At 48.8% G+C, this 20742-nt stretch overlaps 2 protein-coding genes across 2 annotated transcripts; both read right to left on the bottom strand.

Annotated features, from left to right (window-relative positions):
* Positions 1-2795: 2795 nt before the first annotated feature.
* LOC120595204 (interferon lambda-3-like) lies at positions 2796-4080 on the bottom strand. Its single transcript, XM_039853380.1, has 5 exons — positions 3985-4080; positions 3741-3818; positions 3326-3469; positions 3142-3225; positions 2796-3054 (listed from the first exon to the last, which is right to left on the bottom strand). Exons 1-5 carry the CDS (start codon positions 4075-4077, stop codon positions 2956-2958), a joined length of 498 nt encoding a protein of 165 aa, XP_039709314.1. The 5' UTR covers positions 4078-4080; the 3' UTR covers positions 2796-2955.
* Positions 4081-17612: 13532 nt separating this feature from the next.
* On the bottom strand, positions 17613-19113 carry LOC120595188 (interferon lambda-3-like). Its single transcript, XM_039853379.1, has 6 exons — positions 19104-19113; positions 18818-18990; positions 18444-18521; positions 18029-18172; positions 17845-17928; positions 17613-17757 (listed from the first exon to the last, which is right to left on the bottom strand). Exons 1-6 carry the CDS (start codon positions 19111-19113, stop codon positions 17659-17661), a joined length of 588 nt encoding a protein of 195 aa, XP_039709313.1. The 3' UTR covers positions 17613-17658.
* Between the last annotated feature and the right edge of the window lie 1629 nt (positions 19114-20742).

Here is a 20742-nt window from a genome sequence, read left to right as displayed (position 1 = left end):
TCTGCTTTCTCAGCGCTGCAGACGAGCTCTTCCTACGAGGGTTTCCATGAACTAATCTCTTCCTACGGATCATTATTCAAAAGATGGCAAAGAAACCTTTAGGATCAGAGTCTTTGTTGCTATTGGCTTATCGGGTGGTCCTGTCTAGACCTGACCTTGAGCTGGTTTCTGTGCACAAGAATCAAGCTAATTTGTCCTTGTTCTTGAAATCAAAATTTAAGATATGTTAGACTGCCTTATCATTCAAAATATCTTCTCTTCCGAAGTGAGGAATCCATTTCTTGGGGGAAATTACAAACCTCTGCCATATCGACCTCAGCCTTGGCCGCGTCACTTGTCTGGACCAAGAAAATGGGAGTGGAAGTGAAGTGGTGTGAATCATCTCTGGGCAGAAGCTCCAAGAGCCAGGGCATAGTCCATCATGTGCTCTTATCTCTCTACTCTAAGACCAGAAATATTCTAGGGCTGCACCTTCATCTTGGATTCCATGAGGAGCTGAGACTCAGCCTACCCAAGATGGTCATTACATGAGTGAGCAATAAACTTTTGTTGTTATAAGCCACAGAAATGTAAGGGTCATCTGTTATCATAGCATAATTCAGCTTAAATGGACTGATACAAGGGTAATCAGAGAGAAGGGGGTTGGTCTCTAGCTTCAGGTTATCCACAGGGATGTCTGAGATAACCCGAGAGAGTATAAAGAGGGAAAAGAGGTGAGAATCTAGGACAAAACTCTGAGAAGCTCCAGTATTTAAGAGGTGAGAAGCTCCAGTATTTAAGAGGTGAGAAGCAGAAAGAGAACCAGAAAATATGACTGAGAAGAAGCAGCCAGAAGCTGAAGAGAGACAAGGAGAGTGTGACATCACAAAAGTCTAAGTGAGAGACAGTTACAAGAAGGCATTGGTGAGGAATGTGTTAGATGTTGCTGATAGGTGTTCTGGAGAAGCAATCGTAGAATCTAGCTATGAAGAGATGGGTTGCACGGGGCTCTGAGGGCAAAAGCCAACTGTCGGGGCTTTGGAGACTGGAACAGGTAAGGAAGTAGAGCCAGCGGAAAATAGGGATAGAGAAATAGTTGGAGAGAAGAGTATAGGTTAAGAAAAAGATTTTATAAAAGGGGAGACCGCTGATGGGCAAGTGCTTGTAGAAAGGAAATTTTGAAAAATAGAGGGGAGGAGAGGGGTGATTTCAGGAGGAATGACATGATCAGGCACTGGCCCAAGATAGGAAGAAAGGCAGCTCATTCGTGGTGATGGGGGAGCAAGGGGAATGTGGGACAGGTGATGCAGATGATGAGGAATTTCTACCTGGCGGTTTCTGTGAGGGAGAAGGAATGTGATGGAGTAGTGGGTATGAGGAAGCACAGAAGATCTGAAAGACCTGCAGTGGAACTTTCGAGAAACAGGTATTTGAAGAGATAGTGATGTCACAGAGATGGGGGTAGGCAGAAGTGCCTGGTCCACTGGATTGCAGCCCCAGGTTACTCATCTTCCCATCGCCCTCCATAGATACTGAATACAAGAACACCTTGAAACTTCACATCAAAGACGGTCCTGGGGAGTGGTGGAGGCAGAGCCATCCCATACTGCCAGAATTCTTCAATTTCAAGGGAAATTTACATTTCATTTCCATGATTATCATTAAGGATGCTTTTGGCTGCAAGTAACAGAAAGCCTTAAATCAACTGGCTTGAAATTTGAGATGAATCAATTATCTCACACAAATACAATTAATTAATACAGACACAAAACTCTTTAACAAAATATTAACACAGAGAATTTAGCAATCGATCAAAAGAATTATACACCATGACTCAATGGAGTTCATTTCAGGGATGCAAGGCTGGTTCAGTATTTGAAATCTAATTGACATAATTCACCAAGCTAAAGAAGAAAAATCACATGCTTATGTTAATCAACGCAGAAAAAGCATTTGCCAAATTTCAACACCTATTCATGTTTAAAAAAAAAAAAACTCTTGGAAAAATAAGAATGGAGGGGAAGTTCCTTAAATCGATAAAAAGCATCTACCAAACCCTGCAGTTAACAGTACACTACATGGTGAAAATGAACGTTTTCCTCCTCAGATCGAGAATAAGGCAAAGGTGTCCTCTCGCCATCTTTATCCAACATAGTACTGCACTTCTATACAATGCAATAAGGCAAGAAAAGGAAATAAAAGACATATAGATTGGAATAAAAGAAATGAAACTATAGCTGACACAATTGTCTGCAGAGAACAACGCCCACAATGAAACTCAAATAACCTATTGGTGACAACTCTCTTTGTGACATTCCTCTCAGCAGATTGCCACCCCGACAATAGCCACCCCAGGTTTACAACCACAGTTAGGTTTGGTTTAGATGAGTGAATCACAAACATACAGTTGGTGCACATCCTTAGAAATACCGATACAGACCTTAGGTTCGTGATAAAGCCATCGTCCCACTGACAATGACCTCACCCAGCCACAGCCTCCCCTAGACATCTTACTACTTGGTATAACAACTGTGTGTGATGTTTAAGTCACTTGCAATGAAAGCTTCCATTACTTGTAACTGGAAGCATCCTTAGGATGCTTCTTTTCACTACTCATTTATTCCTTCTTTCATATTCTCTTCTTCTCTCTCTCTATCCCCTACCCCCTCCTCTCTCTTTCCCGACTTCCTTGTCCCCTCTCCTGCCTCCTCCCTTCTCCCTTTCTTCCCCTTCCCCCGCTCACACATGCACACTCACAGGGCCACAGTCATGCAGTCCGTCATTTATACAGTAGCATATAAAGTCAGTGTCACAGGCAAATTGTTTATTTTCACACATTGTATCAAAAGTGCAAAAATAAACATCTTTGGGGGTTTCATAAACAAATAGAAATCTGGAGGCAATAATGTAGGGGAAGTAGTTGGTGCATAAATAATATTTAAGGTGCTGGGACAGGTTTCAGGTGGGTCTCAGGGGTCAGACACACAGGTCTCCGCTGGCGACACATTTCAGGTCCAAGGTGAGGAGGCGGAAGAGGTTGAACGTGACAGAGGCTTCGAGGCAGGCTTGGGACTCCTGTGGGGAGAAAGGGACAGGTCAGTGACTCCAATGACTGGGCTCCCAGGTGCCCCAGATTTCAGCTTCTTCTTCCCAGTCACTCGCCTTCTTCTCGGCCTCCTGGATCCTGTGCAGCCAGTGGCGGAGGTGGCCCTGGGACCTGGGGCCTGCCGTGGGCTGAGCTGGGACCTGTGGGCAGAGGAGGGTGGCGTGTGAGGTGGGGCCTGGGACAGAGGGGGACGTTCTGGGGTCAGAGTCCACACACATGGCCGGGCGCCCCATCACTCACACAGGCCTGGAGTCTGGCGTGGATGTGGCGCAGCATGCTGAGGGGCTGGTCCAGGATGTCCCCCAGGGTCGAGTTAGCCATGGTCTCCAGGACCTTCAGCGTCAGAGCCAGCTCAGCCTCCAAAGCCACGGGGCGCTCCCACACCTGAGGAGGGGAGACAGGACACAGGTGAGAGCTGTACATGAGAGAGAGCAGGACCTGAGGGACAGGAGACGAGGACCGAGGAGGGGACAGGTGAAAGTGAAAGTCGGGGGACAGGCGAGAGGGCACAGCCAATGTGGGCAGATGAGGGGAACAGGCCAGCGGGAGGGCGAGGAGACAGAGCCAAGGGAGAGGAGGAGGCGAAGGGGCTGCCTGAGGAGTCGCAGGAGCGGGACCAGTGAGGGCGGGGCTGGGCCCGACGCTCCCAACTCACCTGCAGCTGCTTGAGGTCCCGGGTCCTGGGGAATGGGCGGGAGCTGCAGCTCCAGTTCTTCAGCAGGAGGGACTCCTCCTAGGGAGCAAGGGCAGAGGTCAGCCCGCGGGTTGTTGGGGAGACTCACGAATGTGCCTTTCACACTCTTAAGACCCTCCACCGGGCTTCACTTCTGGCTCCTCAGCCTCTTTCACTAAAAGGATGCACATCTGCCCTCCACTCCGCCGCCGGGGCTCGGTCTCACCAGGATCTGTGGTCTCAGTCTCCCTGACTGTGTCTGGGATGTAATTCTTGCCTCAGCTCTGGATAGACAGAAGGTCTGAGGCGAGTTAGGCATGGGACTAGGGGTGGCCTGGGTGAGGAGCTAGGAGCTGGGTGGGGCCGGGAGCATCTGGGAAAGGGAAACTGATGAGGAAAGTGACTTCCTGAGCAGGACAACCCTCAGGGCTGAGCAGATCCAGCCCCACAAAATGGATTGTAGGAGCCCCGATGCGGTGGGCGTAGGGTGGGGGGCTCATCTCTCTGCAGGTTGCCCAAATGTGGAAGGGGATGTTAACAGACACCTACAAAGTATTTCCACGAGGGGGTTGGAGGCTCCCAGAGGAAGCTGCTTAGGGGTGGGGAGACAGCCCACAGAGGGTGCCCCTGTTGGGTGGGAAGAGGAAGTCAGTAAGGCCAGGACAGCAGAGTATAAAGAAAAGGGCCGGTCTCCCCACCCCTCCCCTCCCCACCTGCCACCAACACGAGCTGGGTGAAGGGTCTGCTCGGGACTTTAGGTATAGCTGAGGTCTTCAAATTGGTTGTACAACTGAGGTTACAATTGACTGGAACCTCCATTTATTCAGTCAGTCAATCATTGATTCTAGAATGCATTTATTGAGCAACTACTGTAGGCCAGCACTGTTCTAGGCACTGAGGATCCTGTAGTGAATAAAACCCACAAACGTCCCTGACCTCCACGGAGCTAACATTTCAGTGGGAGGGCCAGACAATAAGAAAATCATAAACTAAATATATATGATGTCAGCTATTAAGAAGTGCTCTGCAGAAAGATTAGACTGGAGAAGGAGTCAGGTGTTCAGAGAAGATGTTACTGCTATAAGACAGCTGGAGAAGGTGACATCTGAGGGAACCATGAGGACATCTGGGGGAACAGCATCCCAGGCCGTGGGAACAGCAAGTGCAAAGTCATGACAATGAAGAGTTTCCCTCACCGGCACCTCCCTGTCCTGGAGGCTTTTCACACCCAAGAGCAGTGAGTTCTCTGAGGTAGGTACCGTGCTTTCTCCCACCTTGAAAATGAGAAAACGGATGCTCTGAGAGGTTAAGAGACTTACCAAGTTCACACAGATGTGTGCCAAGGGCAGACGGTTTTGCCTGGCACCCAGGCCTAACTCTGCACGTCCAGCCTCAGAGTTGTTGAGTTAACTCGTCTGTGCCCTCTGTCACCTGACTCCTCCACCTGGAAAGTTCCCTGAGGGGACCTTGGGGCTGACTTTGCCTTGTCGACCAAAATCCTTTCACCCCTCCTTCCTCAGAACTAGAGATAGGGGCTAGTATGGGCCACCAAACCTAAGATGACACTTCCCGCATCCTCTGCAGTGGGTGTGGCCATGTGACTACCTCCTCGCCAGCATCTAGGCGTTCAGACACGGGGCAAGTGGTCCTGCTCTCTTTCCCCTTCCCATAGACTGGAACTTGGACCTGTCTGAGAGTCAGATTCCACAGTGCAGGTGAGGACGATGTCTAGGGCAAGGGTTCTGACCTGGCCTAAGAATTCAGGGCAGGCCTGTGAACTTGGAAGAGCAAGAAAAGCATCTTTATTTTCACTAACATCTATCTAAATTTGACATTTCCTTCCTGTATTAGTTCTGCTGTAAAAAATTACCACAAACTCAGTGACTTAAAGCAACACAAATTTTCCATCACCCAATGATCAGATAAACAAAATATGGTAGTATATACATGCAATGGGATATTATTCACCCTTAAAAAGAAAGGAAATCCTGACACATGCTACAATATAAATGAAATTTAGGACAGTAGGCTAAGTGAAATAAGTCCATCACAGAAAGACAAATATGGCATGATACCACTTATTAGAGGTCCTAGAGTAGGAAAATTCATAAAGACAGAAAGGAGGATGGTGGTGGCTGGTGGCCGGGGGAGGCGAGGTGGGGAGATGTTTGATGAGTACTGTGCCTCAGTCTCACAAGATGAAAAAGTTCTGGTGGTCGATTGTACAATGATGTGGATACACTTAACACTACTTAACTGTGCACTTAAAAACGGCTAAGATAGTAAATTTTACGTGTATTTTTCACAACGAAAGGTAAAAAATTACCTAACCAAAAGAACAAAACAAAAACACTCCACGAATTTATACGGCTACACTTCTGGAGGTCAGAAGTCTAAAATCAAGGTGTCAGCTGGGCTGGTTCCTCTGGAAGCTTCCAAGGATAATCCATTTCCTTGCCTTTTTCAGCTCCGAGACATCACCTCCATTCCTCCGTCCGTGTTTCCTTCCTCGCGTAGCTGTGACCTCTTGCTTCTGGTGCCACAGCTCAAGCAATGGACTCAGATCCACCTCCACCCCCCACCTCTTTCTAATAAAGAGCCCTGTGATTACATTGGGTCCATCTGGACAACCCAGGACAATCTTCCCATCTTAAGATCCTTAGCCACACCTGCCACGTCTCTTTTATCACATAAGGGGACCCATTTGCAGGCATTAGGAACAGTGTTGGGGGACCATTATTCAGTCTACCACACATCTGCTACAAATGGAGGGAAAGAAATCACAGACATTTCCGTATTACATTATTTTCCAGCAGGCATCTTAAAATATCAAGTATGCTCTCCTCTACTTTTAAGTTATACTAGCTATTAAAGCTGCCATGAGTGGCTTTTTATTTAATGCATTAATGAAGAAGCACAAAAATTACCATATCACAGTTTTAAAAAATATTTTGATAACTGTCTGACAATAAAAATTGGATTCCTTTGTCCTGTGTATTTTCTTCTATTCTGAGACGCTTTGCCAGGCTGCCATGGGGTCAATGCATGAAAATGGTTAGAGCGAGAATGCCCGCCCTAGGGAATTGTGGAGCAAAAGACTGGATTCCTGGCTGGCTGAGGAGAGCTGTCCTGCGCATCGGCCCCCTCCCCTTGGGACTGCGAGGAGGTAGGGAATTATACTTCTGTGTTTTTTTCCCACCAATTTTGAGAGTCTCTTACAGCAGCTCAGCTTTACTTGAACCCTACTCAGCATGGGTTAACTGGTTTGCATGGTTCTCACATTTGGGGGCAGATCCAGGATTAGTGGAGCTTGAAGCTTCCACAATTCAGGGGGCTCCTTTTAAGAAACAAAAATGGAAAAATATTTTAGTTTGCTTATTTTACAAAAATATACGACTATGTGAAGACATTGATCAGGCCGCATCCCAGACCTGGGAAAGGGCCATGCAAAAGGGAGACCTGGAAGCTTAAGCTGAGCAGTGGATTCGGATCTCCACCCGGATCCCATACGTCTAACACGCAACTGTTCAGGACACGCACGCTCATGCCCCAGCTGCTGGGAGAGCTGGCTGCTGATGGCTCCAGGCTGCATCCCTCATGGGGGAAGTGCTGGCAGTTGCAGGGAAACGCCTTGTCCCAAAATTAGTCCCCCTCTCAGGGCACTGTCCTTGGCCAATGGTTGGCTAACATAGAGATACCAAAGCCAGAGTCCCTCTGCAGGATGGGCTAACTTCTCCGTTGCAATCCCATTGCTCCCCCACAATCCTGCCTTCCTTGTGTTCTTATAGGTGCATCTCCTGAGACCCCCCTCCCAGTAAGCCTTCTGATTGCAATGCTGTCTCAGTGTTTCCGGCAAATCTAATCTAAGGCCATTCGTGTCACAAGTGGTCCTAACGAGCTGACATTGCAACAGGCTTTTGGCATGGGTTCACTTGCTGCTTGGCTGGCAATGGGGACCCCATCCCTGGTGGCAGGTGAAACACTGCCGTACTTAGCCAGGCGATAGTTAAAATTTTTACCTGTGGTGAATGGGGATGAGATGCCGGTGAAAGAGCCAGGGCAATATCATTCCAATTCAAAGCAGAACTTGAAGGCCAGAGTCCACCTAAGTGGCCGATAAAGCAGAGAAACAGGCTCAGGAGATCTTCCTAGGAATTTGAGGCTTCAAGGAAGGTCGAATACCCAGGCCCGCAAGTCCCTGTGCCATGTGGAACTGAGAGACTTTCAATGGGCATATCTGAGCCGATGCAGAGAGAAGCCTGAAGATCATCAAAGACCTCAAGTGAGACAAGTGTTTACAAGACAACTGGATTAGTTTCCTGTGGCCGCTTTAGCAAACACTACTAACTTTGTGGCTTTAATGACAGAAATTTATTTTCTCACCGTTCTGAAGGACGGAAGTCTGAAATTAGTAACACTGGGCTCAAATCAAGGTGTCAGCGGAACCACACTCTTGGAGAATCCGTTCCTCGTCTCTTCCAGTCTCTGGTGGCTGCCGGCATTCCGCGGCTTGTGGCCACATCACTCTATCGTCACATCTCTCCCTGCTCATCTCCACGTCACACTCTCCTCCACGTGAATGATCCAGAGACAGAGGGCAGATGCCCTAATAAACGGTCCCTTGACTGTTTGCAGACCTGAGTCGATTTTCAGATCCCAAATTCCAAGCCCCCTGTAAGGAATGATGCTGCAAAGCCAGAGCAAGCGTGTTCATTGGTGATTTCCCCAGTCCTTCTCCAGAGGGACCCGTGACCCGTGGCGTGCTGAAGCACGTTTGTTAAGTGGGCATGAGAGCCGATTGTTAAATTGTCAGGAATTTTTTAAGCCGATCGTTAAACAAAGCTATTAAAAATTAAATTATAGAAACTCACCCTGTAAAATTATATTAAAACAAAAGTAATAGTTATAAGTCACTTCCTGATTATTTTATCACACCGTGTTACTATCTGTGCTCTTGGGGTTATGTCTTATGGGTTGACCTGTGTCCCCCCAAAAGATATGTTGGAGCCCTAACCCCCAGTACTCAGAATGCGAACCTATTTGGAAATAGGGTTGTGGCAGATGTAATTAGTTAAGACGAGGTCCTTAGGGTGGGCCCTAATCTGACAGACTGCTGTGCTCATTTATGGAAGAGGAAGAAGACACACAGAGGGAGAGACACAGGCAGAGCCAGCCATGTGACAACTGAGGCAGAGACTAATGTGATGCAGAGGACCGTGAGCCACCACCGGAAGCTGGAAAAGGCAAGGGAGGATTCTCTCGACAGGATTCAGAGGGAAACTCACATGGCCCTGCTGACGCCTGGACTGTAGACTTCTGGCCTCCAGAACTGTGAGACAATCAACTTCGATTGTGTTAAGGTCCCCAGTTTGTGGTCCCTTGTTATTACAGTGCCAGGGAAGGAAAACATTTTGTCTGTTATACTGTCTAACGACGCCCTGCTGCTCATGCTCAGAGACATCATGTTGGTGGTTTGGTATCAGCCACGGTGGTGGCATTTACACCATACAAACTGGAAAGTGCCACAAGTCAGAGCTTTCCTTCTCCAAGAGCCACTTGTTAAACACGTAGTGAGAAGCCGCTGCCAATGGCAAGCTCCTCAGGTAACGAATGGCACACTGGGGAAAGGTGGATGACTGTTGAACACGGAGTCCGGATTAATATTGATGCTGGAAACACAGAATGCCATCCTGGCCCTTCTGCTTGAGGGTGGGGGGACATATGGAAGCAGGTGATACATGAAGTCCCAACCCAGGTCTGGCTCACAGAGCTGTTATAATGGGGAAAGGCCAAATCGAAGCTTCTGAGACTGGCCCCTTCCCATCCCGGCCATTGTGGTTTTAAAAAAATTATCTCTTCCCAGAGTTTACGGGAGAGATTAGTACCATCCTCAGAGACACGAAGGATGCACTGGTGGTGTTCTCTGTCATGTCCCTGTTTAGTTCACTCATCCGGCCCCTTCAAAAACTGCATAGATCATGGTGGATGACAGTGGATGTGCAAATCTAACTAAGTAGTAGCCTAAATTACAGCCGCCATGCTGGACGTGGTATCTTTGCCAGAGAGGATTCACACAGCCTCACTATGTGGTGTGCAGCCATCGATTTGGAGAATGCAATCTCTCTGTCCCCACCAGAAAGGAGGATCAGAAGCAGTTCACCTTTACTCAGGATGGCCAAGATGCACGTTCAGAATCTGGCCCCAGGGTTATGTTGGCAGTCCTGCCCTGTGTCATAGTATTAACTGCAAGGACCTGGACCATCTGGACCTTCCACAGATCTTTACATTGGCTCACTCCTCAATGGCAACATGCTAATCAGATTGTATGAGAAAGAAGTGATGACTACATTGAAAGACATGCTCCAGAGGGTGGGAGAGAAACTTTTCAAAGACTTAGGCACCTGCCCCATGAGTGAAGAAGTTTTTAGGCATCCAGTGGTCTGAGGTATGTCAGGACACCTCCTCCAAAATAAACTTATTGCAACTCACACCTCGCACCCTGAAGACAAAGGCATAAGGCTTGCTAGCCATCTCTGGGTCATGCAGACAGTATATTCCACACTTGGGAATAATGCTTCAAGCCAGAAACATGGAAAGGTGTCAGCTTTGAGTGGGGTAGAGAACAGAAAAGCACTCTGCAGCAGGTCTAGGCTGAGGTGTGAGCAGCTCTGTCACTTGAAGTATATGATCCCACACTCCTTATGGAACTACAGGTATCTGTGGTAAGGAAAGACCCCTTGTGGTGTATACAAACCTCAATAGGAGAATCACGGTGCAGCCCGCTAGCATTCAAGATCAGGGCATCTACAGCGAAGCATACACCATTCATAAAGCAGTGCTTGGAGTGCTTCTGCCTCATGGTAGCGAGGAAGCACGGGACCGTGAAGCATCAAGTGACCAGTTATGAGCTGTTCGACCCACTGAATCATAAGGTCAGTGAGCCAGGTGGCCATTCATGGGAGGATGGGAGTGGTGCATGCAGGATCCAGCATGGGCAGGGCCAGAGGGCAAGTCAGCTTCGTGAACAGGCGGTCCAAGCTTCCATGTCATCCACCACTGTTGCATCAGTACCCAGTCCTCTGTTCACATCCATGGCCCCATGGCAGGGAGTCCCGTACGAACGGCTGACGATGAAAGAAGGAGGCTAAGCTTGGTCCACGGATGGCTTGTTTCTGTATATGGGTATCAGAAGGAAACAGAGTTTTGTTTCACTACAGCTCAACTCAAGGGTGACCCTGAAAGGGGCCAGTGAGAGGAAATCATCCCAATGGGCAGAGCTCCAGGTGGTAAAGCCCATCATCCACCATGTGGAAAAGAAGTAGCCCAAGGTGACTATACATAAGCAGTGGCAAATGGCCATGATACTTGGTCATCAGCCTGAAATTAGCCTGAAAAAGATGAGATGATCACAGATGAAGATATTGGGGTAGAGGTACATGGGTGGACATATGTGAGTGGAGACTCGCTATATAAAGATCTTTTTTCGCATGTCAGTGGACACCAGAGAGCCTCAACTACGGAAGTGGCACTAATCAACTAAGGAGAAATAATGACCTGGTCAGCTGACACTAGCCAGCCTCTATCATCAGCCTCCCGAGCTCTGGCACCATGAATGGAACAGCCATGGTGACAAGACGAAGGCCATGCATAGGGCCCGACAACTAGAGCTCTCATTCGCCAAAGCCGATCTAGTTGTCGCCACTGCTGATTGTCAGGCCTGTCAGCCAGAAGCGCTGTCCCCTGAGAAGACCTACCTGGCACCTAGGGGCAAGTTGATTACACTGGAACCCTTCCACCCTGGACAGGGCAGCGATTCACCTTGACCAGGATAATCCAGCCAGGGCTTTGCCTCTCTTGACCTTGAGACCTCATCTAGAGGGATTTTAGAACTCCAATCCACCAACCAAGGATTTTGCATAATATCACCTTGGATCAAGGGACTTCACAGGAAAGGAAATGCAGCAGTAGGCATACAAACATGGCGTCCACTGGTTCCATTACAAACCCTACTACCCAGAATCTCCTGGCGTAGTAGAGCAGCGAAATGCCTCTTAAAGATGCACTTTAGGTCACAGCTTGGAATTGAAACTCTTCAAGGACAGAGTATGTTACTGGGTATGCAGTACATACCTTAAATCAACAATCACTATACGATGGTGTATTGAGTTCTCAACAGGTAGAAAAATGAGTCTGAGGACAAGGGGCGGATGCCAAAATGGTATTGCTTACCATCATTCCCTCTGACCCTCCTTAGAAATTTATGCTTCCTACCAGAAAAAGTTTAGGCTCTGCAGATTTAGACGCTCTGGTTCCCAAGAAGGGTCATTTATACCTGGAACACGGAAAGAATCCCATTAAGCTCTAATTGTCACCCAATCACTTTGCCTTCTGCCAAGAAGCCAAGGAATGAGCCCGGTTGTCAGGAAGATAGAGGGCTGCTGCTGCACAGTGAGGGCCAGAAAGAATATGTTTAGCATTCAGGTGATCCACTGAGGCATCTTCAGTTACTCTATTGAACAATTTCAATGAAAAAAAAAAAAAAAAGAATGGGTAGACAGCAGAGTTAGCCTGAGAAGGTTATGGTAACGAAAGCCTCACAACACTCAGGGATAAGGGCCTGGGTCACCCCGTCAGGAAAGCCACCTAAACCAATAGAAGTACTAGTGAGGGTGAGGAGAATCTAGAATGTGTGGTGGAGGAGAGAATAACAAGGATCAGTTACTTTCCTATCACTGGCTGCAGAAGTAGGGGTGCAGGTCGTCCTATCCACATTTCTTTTGTAAGTTCCTTCAGAATATCAGACCAGCCAGAATCCTGGAAAAGCTGTTCCCAGGTAGGACAACCTGAGCATGCGGAGCAAGTGAATCAGAGTGAAGCAAGGGGTGGACTGTAGTGGGTACCACAGTGACGAGAACCACGCTGCTGAGAGCACATGGCCACGTCTCTTCGCGAGAATTTCCCTCACCCACAAGGAGCTGCCTTGCTTATGTTTATGCCCTAATCCCGGAGGGGAGCCCACAACCAGTGGCTGACTAACGTGGCGGTGTCAAGGCCCGAGTCCCTGCGTCAATTTGGAACAACTCCGAAAGACCTCCCAGCTCCAGAGCTCTGTATGGGACAAGTTAAGACCTCGTTTCCAGTTGTGTGTGGGTTAGCTCCTCCACCTACCCAATCCCGCTTTGCACACGCCCTTATGTGTCTAGTTCCCAAGAGTTCTCCCAGGAAAACTTCTGCTGGGACGTTCTCATCTCATAATCCGTTTCCTAGAAACCCAACGTAAGATCAGCTTGATGGCGGAACTGGTTTGGCTCACTGGGGTCGCGTCCCCATTTCTTTTCACCAGTCCTCTCTCTTCTTTCCCTCGTCCACATCACCAGCCTGGAAGTGGCTGCTGCGGGGTGATGAACTATCAGGAATATTGATAGGGCGAGCACACGGCCGCCCGGTCTGTTAAATCACAAAAGTCATAAAGCAAAACAAAACAAAACAAAACAAAACTATCTTAACTATAGGAAATATGCTAAAGCTATCATTAGTACATGGACAGTGTAAATTAAACATAAAACTGATGGCTTTATTTCTTTTGCCAGTCTTTCACCAAGAAAGCAGGGGGAAAAAAAAAAAAACAAGGAAAAACTGAGAATTTGGTTACTTTTGAAAATGTTATTTAAAACGAAAGTCTGTCTTTTTGTTTCAGTGCGGCCTCTTCCTCTTCCACTCCGCTGACCCCCACCCTCACTCTCTGCTACCCTTGTTCGTAATTCCGGGAAGAGACTGGACGGGAGTTGGCAATGTTTCCGGCTGTGGAGAAGCCAGTGGGCTCTGCCGTGCGATAGTGTTGAATAACCAGAATTGAACCGGTCAACCCGGCAACAGCTGTCTCTTGCAGGGTCTGTTTGGTTGAGAATAAGTCGCATTGCAGAGTTATCAAAAACTCTACTTTTCACATTTATTTTTGTTTTCTGTTTTTTTTTAAGAGTTCATGTATCGTAGTGGTTAAGAACATGGACTCTGATGCCAAGAATAGTTTGTTTCAAATTCTGACTTATTCGCTGGGTGACATTGGGTGAATGATTGACCCCTGTGTTCCTCAGGTCTTCTGGTCTTAAAATGCGTGCTGATAATTGTACCTACATCATAGGGTTACTGTGCGAATTTGGTTATCCTTGGGAAGCACTTAGAATACAACCAGATCCACTGAGATCTTTCTCTAACTTTTTGCTGTTCTGTTATTATATTTTACGTATTGTGCTATCACATTTCATGTTTATTTTTGTCAATGTTGACAATACAAAGCACATGTGACGTGTGTGTATGTGCGTGTTGTGCATGCTGATAGAGTTGGACCATTCTCCTGTATGTCTTTGGGCACGGAGGAACCATGTTGTAGCAGCAGATTCAGAACCACGGAGAGTGGTCCTCTATCCCTCAACACTGGAGTTAGTTTAGGCAAAGCCTCTGGAGGTATCAGAATTGGGGGATTCCTCTGGGCACCCAGCAGCCATGGACCCCAGCAGACACACTCACTCATGCAAGCATCGTGCACACTTGGAGTATTGAGTATCGTATGGAAGGAAATAGCTGTGTCTATTGTGGCCGCGTTGTCTTTTCTAGTGATCATCACAGCAGTGCCCCATCTCGCATGCTCCACAGCAATGTGACACTGCCACTCCGCCATCGAGAGTGAGTTTCATTTTCACCGTGACACTGGGCAGGACCTGCGACTGCTTGAATCGATAGAATACTGTGTCATTTCTGAAGGCCCTTAACTAGCCCTCAGGTTTCACTTCCCATCCCTAAACACTGCTCTGAGGTCAGCCGGCCCCCACGTAAGAAGTTCAACTACTCAGGGACTGTGGCGCTGTGAAAGTCAGAGACACATGGAGAAGGCATTTGGAGGTGCTCTGGTCAACACCCCCGGCTAGGCTCCCAGTCGCCAGCCAGCCATGGGAGTGAGGCATCGACGACATCCAGCCTGGTCAAGCTTTCAGATCAATCAAGTCCCAGCCGACATCTGACTGCAACCCCAAGAGAGAGACCCCCTAGTGAGAATCGCACACTGAGGGAGAATAGGAAAGGGAGAGAGGTGAGACAGGGGCAGGTGAGAGGGTGCTAACTAACCTCCCTATGGATAATTACCAACTCTGGACAAAATACTTTTCGAAAGGACTATTATGAAGGCATTGGAGAACAACCAGGAATAAGCAGAAACTGGGGGATAGTCAACCTTTTAAAGAATAGAACACACTGTGTAAGATCTAAGTTTATATGGCTTTTCCTCTGGAGGCACAACTCTGCTCATGTGGCAAGGGACAGCTTGAACTCAAGCAAGAAACCAGTCACTGACTTGAGATATCATACATCAGAGTTCAGGTCAGAGAATTTGGAAATCGAAAGGAGAAACTCCAATAGGGAGGAAGCCCCAGAGGGAGAGGAACTAAGTCTATATATAAATTACTCTTGAGTATTTAATGTACTAAAAGAAAGAAGAAGGCCGTCAACACAGAAGTCTATACGCACTGAAAATATCCTAGAAAATTTAAGAAAAAATAAGATTTCTGTCATTCGAAAGGAGACAAGGAAAACATTGCCATGTCCTTTAAAGGAACAACTTGTAAAGTGTTAGATTCACTTTCATTCATGGCCAGAACTTAATACCATAGGTACAGGGATGGCTGGAAAATATTGTCTTTAGTAGGGCACTCTCGAATCCACTTACAATTCAGAGGCTCTCTAACTAAAGGAAGAAGAGGGGAATAAATATTAAGAGAGCTAGCTGGAGTCCTTGCCACTCCTTCTTTATAGACAATTGTGTGATTATGTGATGGCTGTAGCTATGGCAGCCACATTGTGATCATGAGAGGAGACAATGCTAATATGCTGAGGATGGAGGATCAGCCAGACAGAAAGAGCCTGGATCCACTATGACATCATGCCCTCTAATCTAGCACTGTTCAATCTAAATATTATGTGAGCCATATATATAATTTAAAATTTTTTAGTAGCCACATTTAACAAGTAAAAAGAAATACATGAAATTAAAGTTACACATACTTTAGTTAATCCATTATATCCAAAATATTATCATTTCAACATATAATCAATATAAAATTATTAATGAGGTTCTATTTCTTTTACAGTAAATAAAAATTCCGTGCATATATCTATTTCTTAGCTTCGTCCATTGAGAGGGTGTAGAAGCAACTATATCCTGTAGCAATCAGCCCACCTAGCACACAAATCTTGGTTTCTAAATACTTTTCTTCACTAAAATGAGCCAGAGCTCCTTGGAGAAATGGCTGGCTACAGAGCTGGAGCGGGGAAAGCACAAAATGAGCCTGGAACGACTTTTTCCAGAAAGCAAGGAGATGCTCAAAGAATGATGGGGACACATCAAAAGAGCGTAGAAGCCATCTTCAAACAGTTCTCATTGGCCTAATCGGGTACAATTTGAGCGTCAAAAGAAATGTTAGTAAAGAATTACAATCCACTGAATAAAATAAGAATTCAGGAATCCATGCAGATATAAAGCAATTGATAAATACATAAACAAGGGAGAGGTGAGAAGTTCTTCCTGGGAGTAGAATGCCAGTGAATAAATGTAAAAAGAACGATGAAATTATTTGGTGACTGACAATATTAACAGTCAGGCAAACACCATCAATAAATGCTAAAATGAATGGGTCAAAGTTTGAGAAGTAATAGGTATTTGCACAGTTTCAAAGTCTCTCCGCATATTTACTACAAAGAGGAAAATAATAACTTTCCCATAGAGAAACTTGGCAGGCATCATGTGAAAAAAAATTTTTTAATAAAAATTGTTCTTTTGGGGGGCGGTATATTTTATATTTAGAGCACAGCTCAGCTTTTACTAGCTACATTTCAAGTGCTCAGTACCTACGTGTGGCCTGTGGACCATACCGGACAACATGGACCCTGCTGATCTAGACTTCTCTTCACATACCAGGATCAAAGTTCTTACTATGAAGGCATTTTTAGGTCGTCATATTACTTTACTTATAACAGAAGCATCTAAGCGACCCACACACGCACCCTCGGAGAGACCACACACACAATCACACCGACACTGTGGTAGGGTAAATCCTGATCTCGAAGATGCCCACCCCAGTCCCTGTGACATGTGACTATTTTACATTACATGGCAAAAGGACTTTGCAGATGGAACTAAGATTTAGGAATGTTAAAATAGGGAGATTATCCTGGATTATCCAAGTGGGTCCAATCTAAACACACGAGTCCTTAAAAGCAGAGCGCTCTCTCTGGCTAGAGGCAGAAGAATAATCTGGCAGAAGTCAGAGGGATTCCAGACCCAAGAAGGATTTGACACACTGTTGCTCGCTCTGAAGTGTAGGGTCCATGAGCGAGGACCAGAGAGAGGCCAAGGAGAGCTAGGGATGGACCCTCCCTGGGACCTCAGTGTTACAAATGCACAAAATAGAATTCGGTTGAAGCCTGACTGCCCTGGAAGGTGGACATGTCACAAGGCCTCTGGATAAGAATCTCTCTAGCCACTCCTGGATTTCAGCCCTGTGAGACCCATGGCAGAGAAACTGGCTGAGCCCACCAGATTTTTAACCTGTAGAACTGTGAGATAATAAATTTGTTGTTTTAAGATGCTTAGTTTCTGATAACTTGTTACGGCAGTAAAGGAAATCTAATCCACACAAACATACACACAGTCCCACAGACAAAAGGCATCTGTTTCTCATTGTTTATTTGCACAATTATTACAAAAAGTAGAAAAATAAACATTTTATTGGGTCTGAGTTTGAGAATTCACACACATAAATAGGGATTTGGTGCTAATAAATTAGGAAAAGGGGCTAATGCATAAATAATATTTAAGGTGCCGGGACAGGTTGCAGGTGGGTCTCAGGGGTCAGACACACAGGTCTCCACTGGCGACACATTTCAGGTCCAAGGTGAGGAGGCGGAAGAGGTTGAACGTGACAGAGGCTTCGAGGCAGCCTTGGGACTCCTGTGGGGAGAAAGGGACAGGTCAGTGACTCCAATGACGGGGCTCCCAGGTGCCCCAGATTTCAGCTTCTTCTTCCCAGTCACTTGCCTTCTTCTCGGCCTCCTGGATCCTGTGCAGCCAGTGGCGGAGGTGGCCCTGGGACCTGGGGCCTGCCGTGGGCTGAGCTGGGACCTGTGGGCAGAGGAGGGTGGCGTGTGAGGTGGGCCTGGGACAGAGGGGGACGTTCGGGGGTCAGAGACCACACACATGGCCGGGCGCCCCGATCACTCACGCAGGCCTGGAGTCTGGCGTGGATGTGGCGCAGCATGCTGAGGGGCTGGTCCAGGATGTCCCCCAGGGTCGAGTTAGCCACGGTCTCCAGGACCTTCAGCGTCAGAGCCAGCTCAGCCTCCAAAGCCACGGGGCGCTCCCACACCTGAGGAGGGGAGACAGGACACAGGTGAGAGCTGTACATGAGAGAGAGCAGGACCTGAGGGACAGGAGACGAGGACCGAGGAGGGGACAGGTGAAAGTGAAAGTCGGGGGACAGGCGAGAGGGCACAGCCAATGTGGGCAGATGAGGGGAACAGGCCAGCGGGAGGGCGAGGAGACAGAGCCAAGGGAGAGGAGGAGGCGAAGGGGCTGCCTGAGGAGTCGCAGGAGCGGGACCAGTGAGGGCGGGGCGGGGCCTGACGCTCCCAACTCACCTGCAGCTGCTTGAGGTCCCGGGTCCTGGGGAATGGACGGGAGCTGCAGCTCCAGTTCTTCAGCAGGAGGGACTCCTCCTAGGGAGCAAGGGCAGAGGTCAGCCCGCAGCGGGAGGGCTGGAGGTTAGACCACCGCAGTGGGATCCGGGAATGGCTGACAGCAGGAGAGGAGGGAAACTTCCAAAGGGTGGTAGAGGCGTCTCCACTGCAGGAGCACAGTCAGCCCACCGCAGCGAGAGCAGGAGGAACCCGCGGGGGAAGGCTGGAGGCTTAGCCCAGTGAGGGACGGCTGCAGGTCCACCTTGGGTCCAGCGTAGCTCGGAACCCACAGTGGGAGAGGCGGAGACCAGCTCACAGCAGGTGGGGAGACTCACCAAGGCATCCTTGGCCCTCCTGAAAGCCTTCAGCTCTTGCGGGGACAGAGACTTGAACTGGGACATGTGGCAGCCCCTTGTAGCCGGGAGGGGCGTGGGGACAGGAACCGCTCCTGTGCTGGTCAGCCCCGTCGTCATCAGCATCAGAAGCAGCGTGCAAGCCGAGGCCGCGCCTGCGAGGCGGAAAGATAGACCGATGAGCGGATGAGCGGATGAGCGGATGGCGAGCGCTGGGGCTGAGGCGCGCTGTGGGCGGGGGACCGTGTGCACAACGACGGGGGCTCACCCAGCTCCATCCTGCCCTCCGGTCTCTGGCCTGTGTCAGCAGACGGGGATCCAACTGTCCACGGGGAGGCTGCGCGCTAGGTCTCTCGCTCAGTCTTCCTCGGCGTCTCTGACTTCGGTCCTCCTGTGGGTCGCAGCCCGCTGCTCTGTTGGTGCCTCTTGTGTCTCTTCCAGCTGCGTCCGAGATGGAACTCCTGCCCGAGCTCCATGGCGCGCCTTTTAGCCTGGGCGGTAGGGCAATCCCGGCTGATGTAGGAAAAGTGAAAATACACCTGCCACCAAGGGAGGCCCCAGGCTGGGGAAGCCCGTGCGGGGCGGGGCCACGAGCCAGGTGAGCGGCGCGAGGGAAAAAGAAACTGACAAGGATTCCCGGACCCCTACAGGAACTGAGTCCCCAGGCGAGTCCTCGGGATGGGGGCCGCTTCCGGCCGCAGCGAGGGGTCGCAGTGCGCTGACAGGACTAGGTCCGGGCCTGGGTGCGGAGGGCACAGAGGGACTTGCCTTGCTGCGGGATGCCCCAGTGCACGGAGAGGACTGCAAAGGCTCCCCTAGGGCTGCTGTCGAGAAGAACCTGGAACCTCCACGAGGGAGGCTATTCGGGGAGCGGAGAAGCCCCCGGGAGAAGCGCGCTGGGAGCGGGAGCAGCAGAAAGGCAAAGCGGCCGGTGTTAAGAGAGGCGACCAGCTCTTCCTCCCCTCCCCGCCTGGACGGAGACAGAGATGGGGAGGAGAGGGAGCTTGACTAACGGTTTTAATTGTCCAGGCGCAGAGGGACCCAGGAATAGGAGGCCCTGCTAGGGAATTGGGGTGTGGCCAAGGACTTCAGGGGAACCAGCTCAGTATGTGGCAAACGCCTTCATTCCTTCACCAGGTATTATTCAGCCCCACTCTGTGTCAGGCACTGCTCTAGGTGCCACAGATAGATCGCTGAAAAAAAAAAAAAAGTAAAACAACCTTGTGGAGCTCTTTACTAGAGAGGAGTGACATAGTTTGGGGGGTTGGCAAGTGGCGTGCATGACATCAGATAAGAGAAAATGAAAGAGAAAAGCAGGGGCGAGAGCAGGGTGCAGGAGGGGGTTTGCACTCAATGAGGTGGCCTGAGAAACTCTCATCTGAGCAAAGACCTAAAGGAGCTGAGGGAGGGAGCCTCTTGGGCAAAGGAACCAGTCAGTGCAAAAGGAAAACGAAGACGTCCCCCGCCCCGCCTTTGACGAGCACTGTGTGTCTCTTCCCATCACCGAGGCTTCGCCACAATGTAGTATTGGATCCATGATGACCTCAAGGGCATACTGTGCTACATTGAAAGCAAAGTACAGACTAAACTGCAGGGACTCAGAGAGGTTAAGAGACCTACCCAAGTCTCACAGCAAATAAGCGGTGAGGGCACGATTTTGACCCAGTCTGCCTGACACCCAGAAGGAACCACTGCATCCTCCAGCCTCTGGGTAGCTACATCTCCAGGACCCGGAGACGACAACTTTCTAGGACACAAGGTGCCCAGTCCTTTTGGCTCCCGCCCCAAACCCCTTTTCCCTCATTCACAATCCCAGGGAGAGTGGACTGAAGTCCTCAGGTGGGAGAATCTTCGAACTCTGATTCACAAAAATGTTTCAAAGCCCAGAGCAGGGATGTTCCCAAGTC

The sequence above is a fragment of the Pteropus medius genome, unplaced genomic scaffold, assembly GCF_902729225.1.
Source record: "Pteropus medius unplaced genomic scaffold, Ma_sr-lr_union100, whole genome shotgun sequence".
Taxonomy (NCBI): Eukaryota; Metazoa; Chordata; class Mammalia; order Chiroptera; family Pteropodidae; genus Pteropus; species Pteropus medius.
Note: the sequence above shows the minus strand (reverse complement) of the source record. Positions and strands in the feature narration are given on the sequence as shown.

Bases quoted from the DNA above. Each gene is read 5' to 3' on its own strand.
- LOC120595204 (XM_039853380.1), bottom strand. From the start codon at position 4,077: ATGCCTAACTCGCCTCAGACCTTCTGTCTATCCAGAGCTGAGGCAAGA. The intron at 3,226-3,325 runs GTGAGTGATGGG...CTCTGCCCACAG, and splicing joins ACGCCAGACTCCAGGCCTGT to GTCCCAGCTCAGCCCACGGC. The intron at 3,055-3,141 runs GCGAGTGACTGG...TTCTCCCCACAG, and splicing joins TCCAGGAGGCCGAGAAGAAG to GAGTCCCAAGCCTGCCTCGA.
- LOC120595188 (XM_039853379.1), bottom strand. The intron at 17,929-18,028 runs GTGAGTGATCGG...CTCTGCCCACAG, and splicing joins ACGCCAGACTCCAGGCCTGC to GTCCCAGCTCAGCCCACGGC. The intron at 17,758-17,844 runs GCAAGTGACTGG...TTCTCCCCACAG, and splicing joins TCCAGGAGGCCGAGAAGAAG to GAGTCCCAAGGCTGCCTCGA.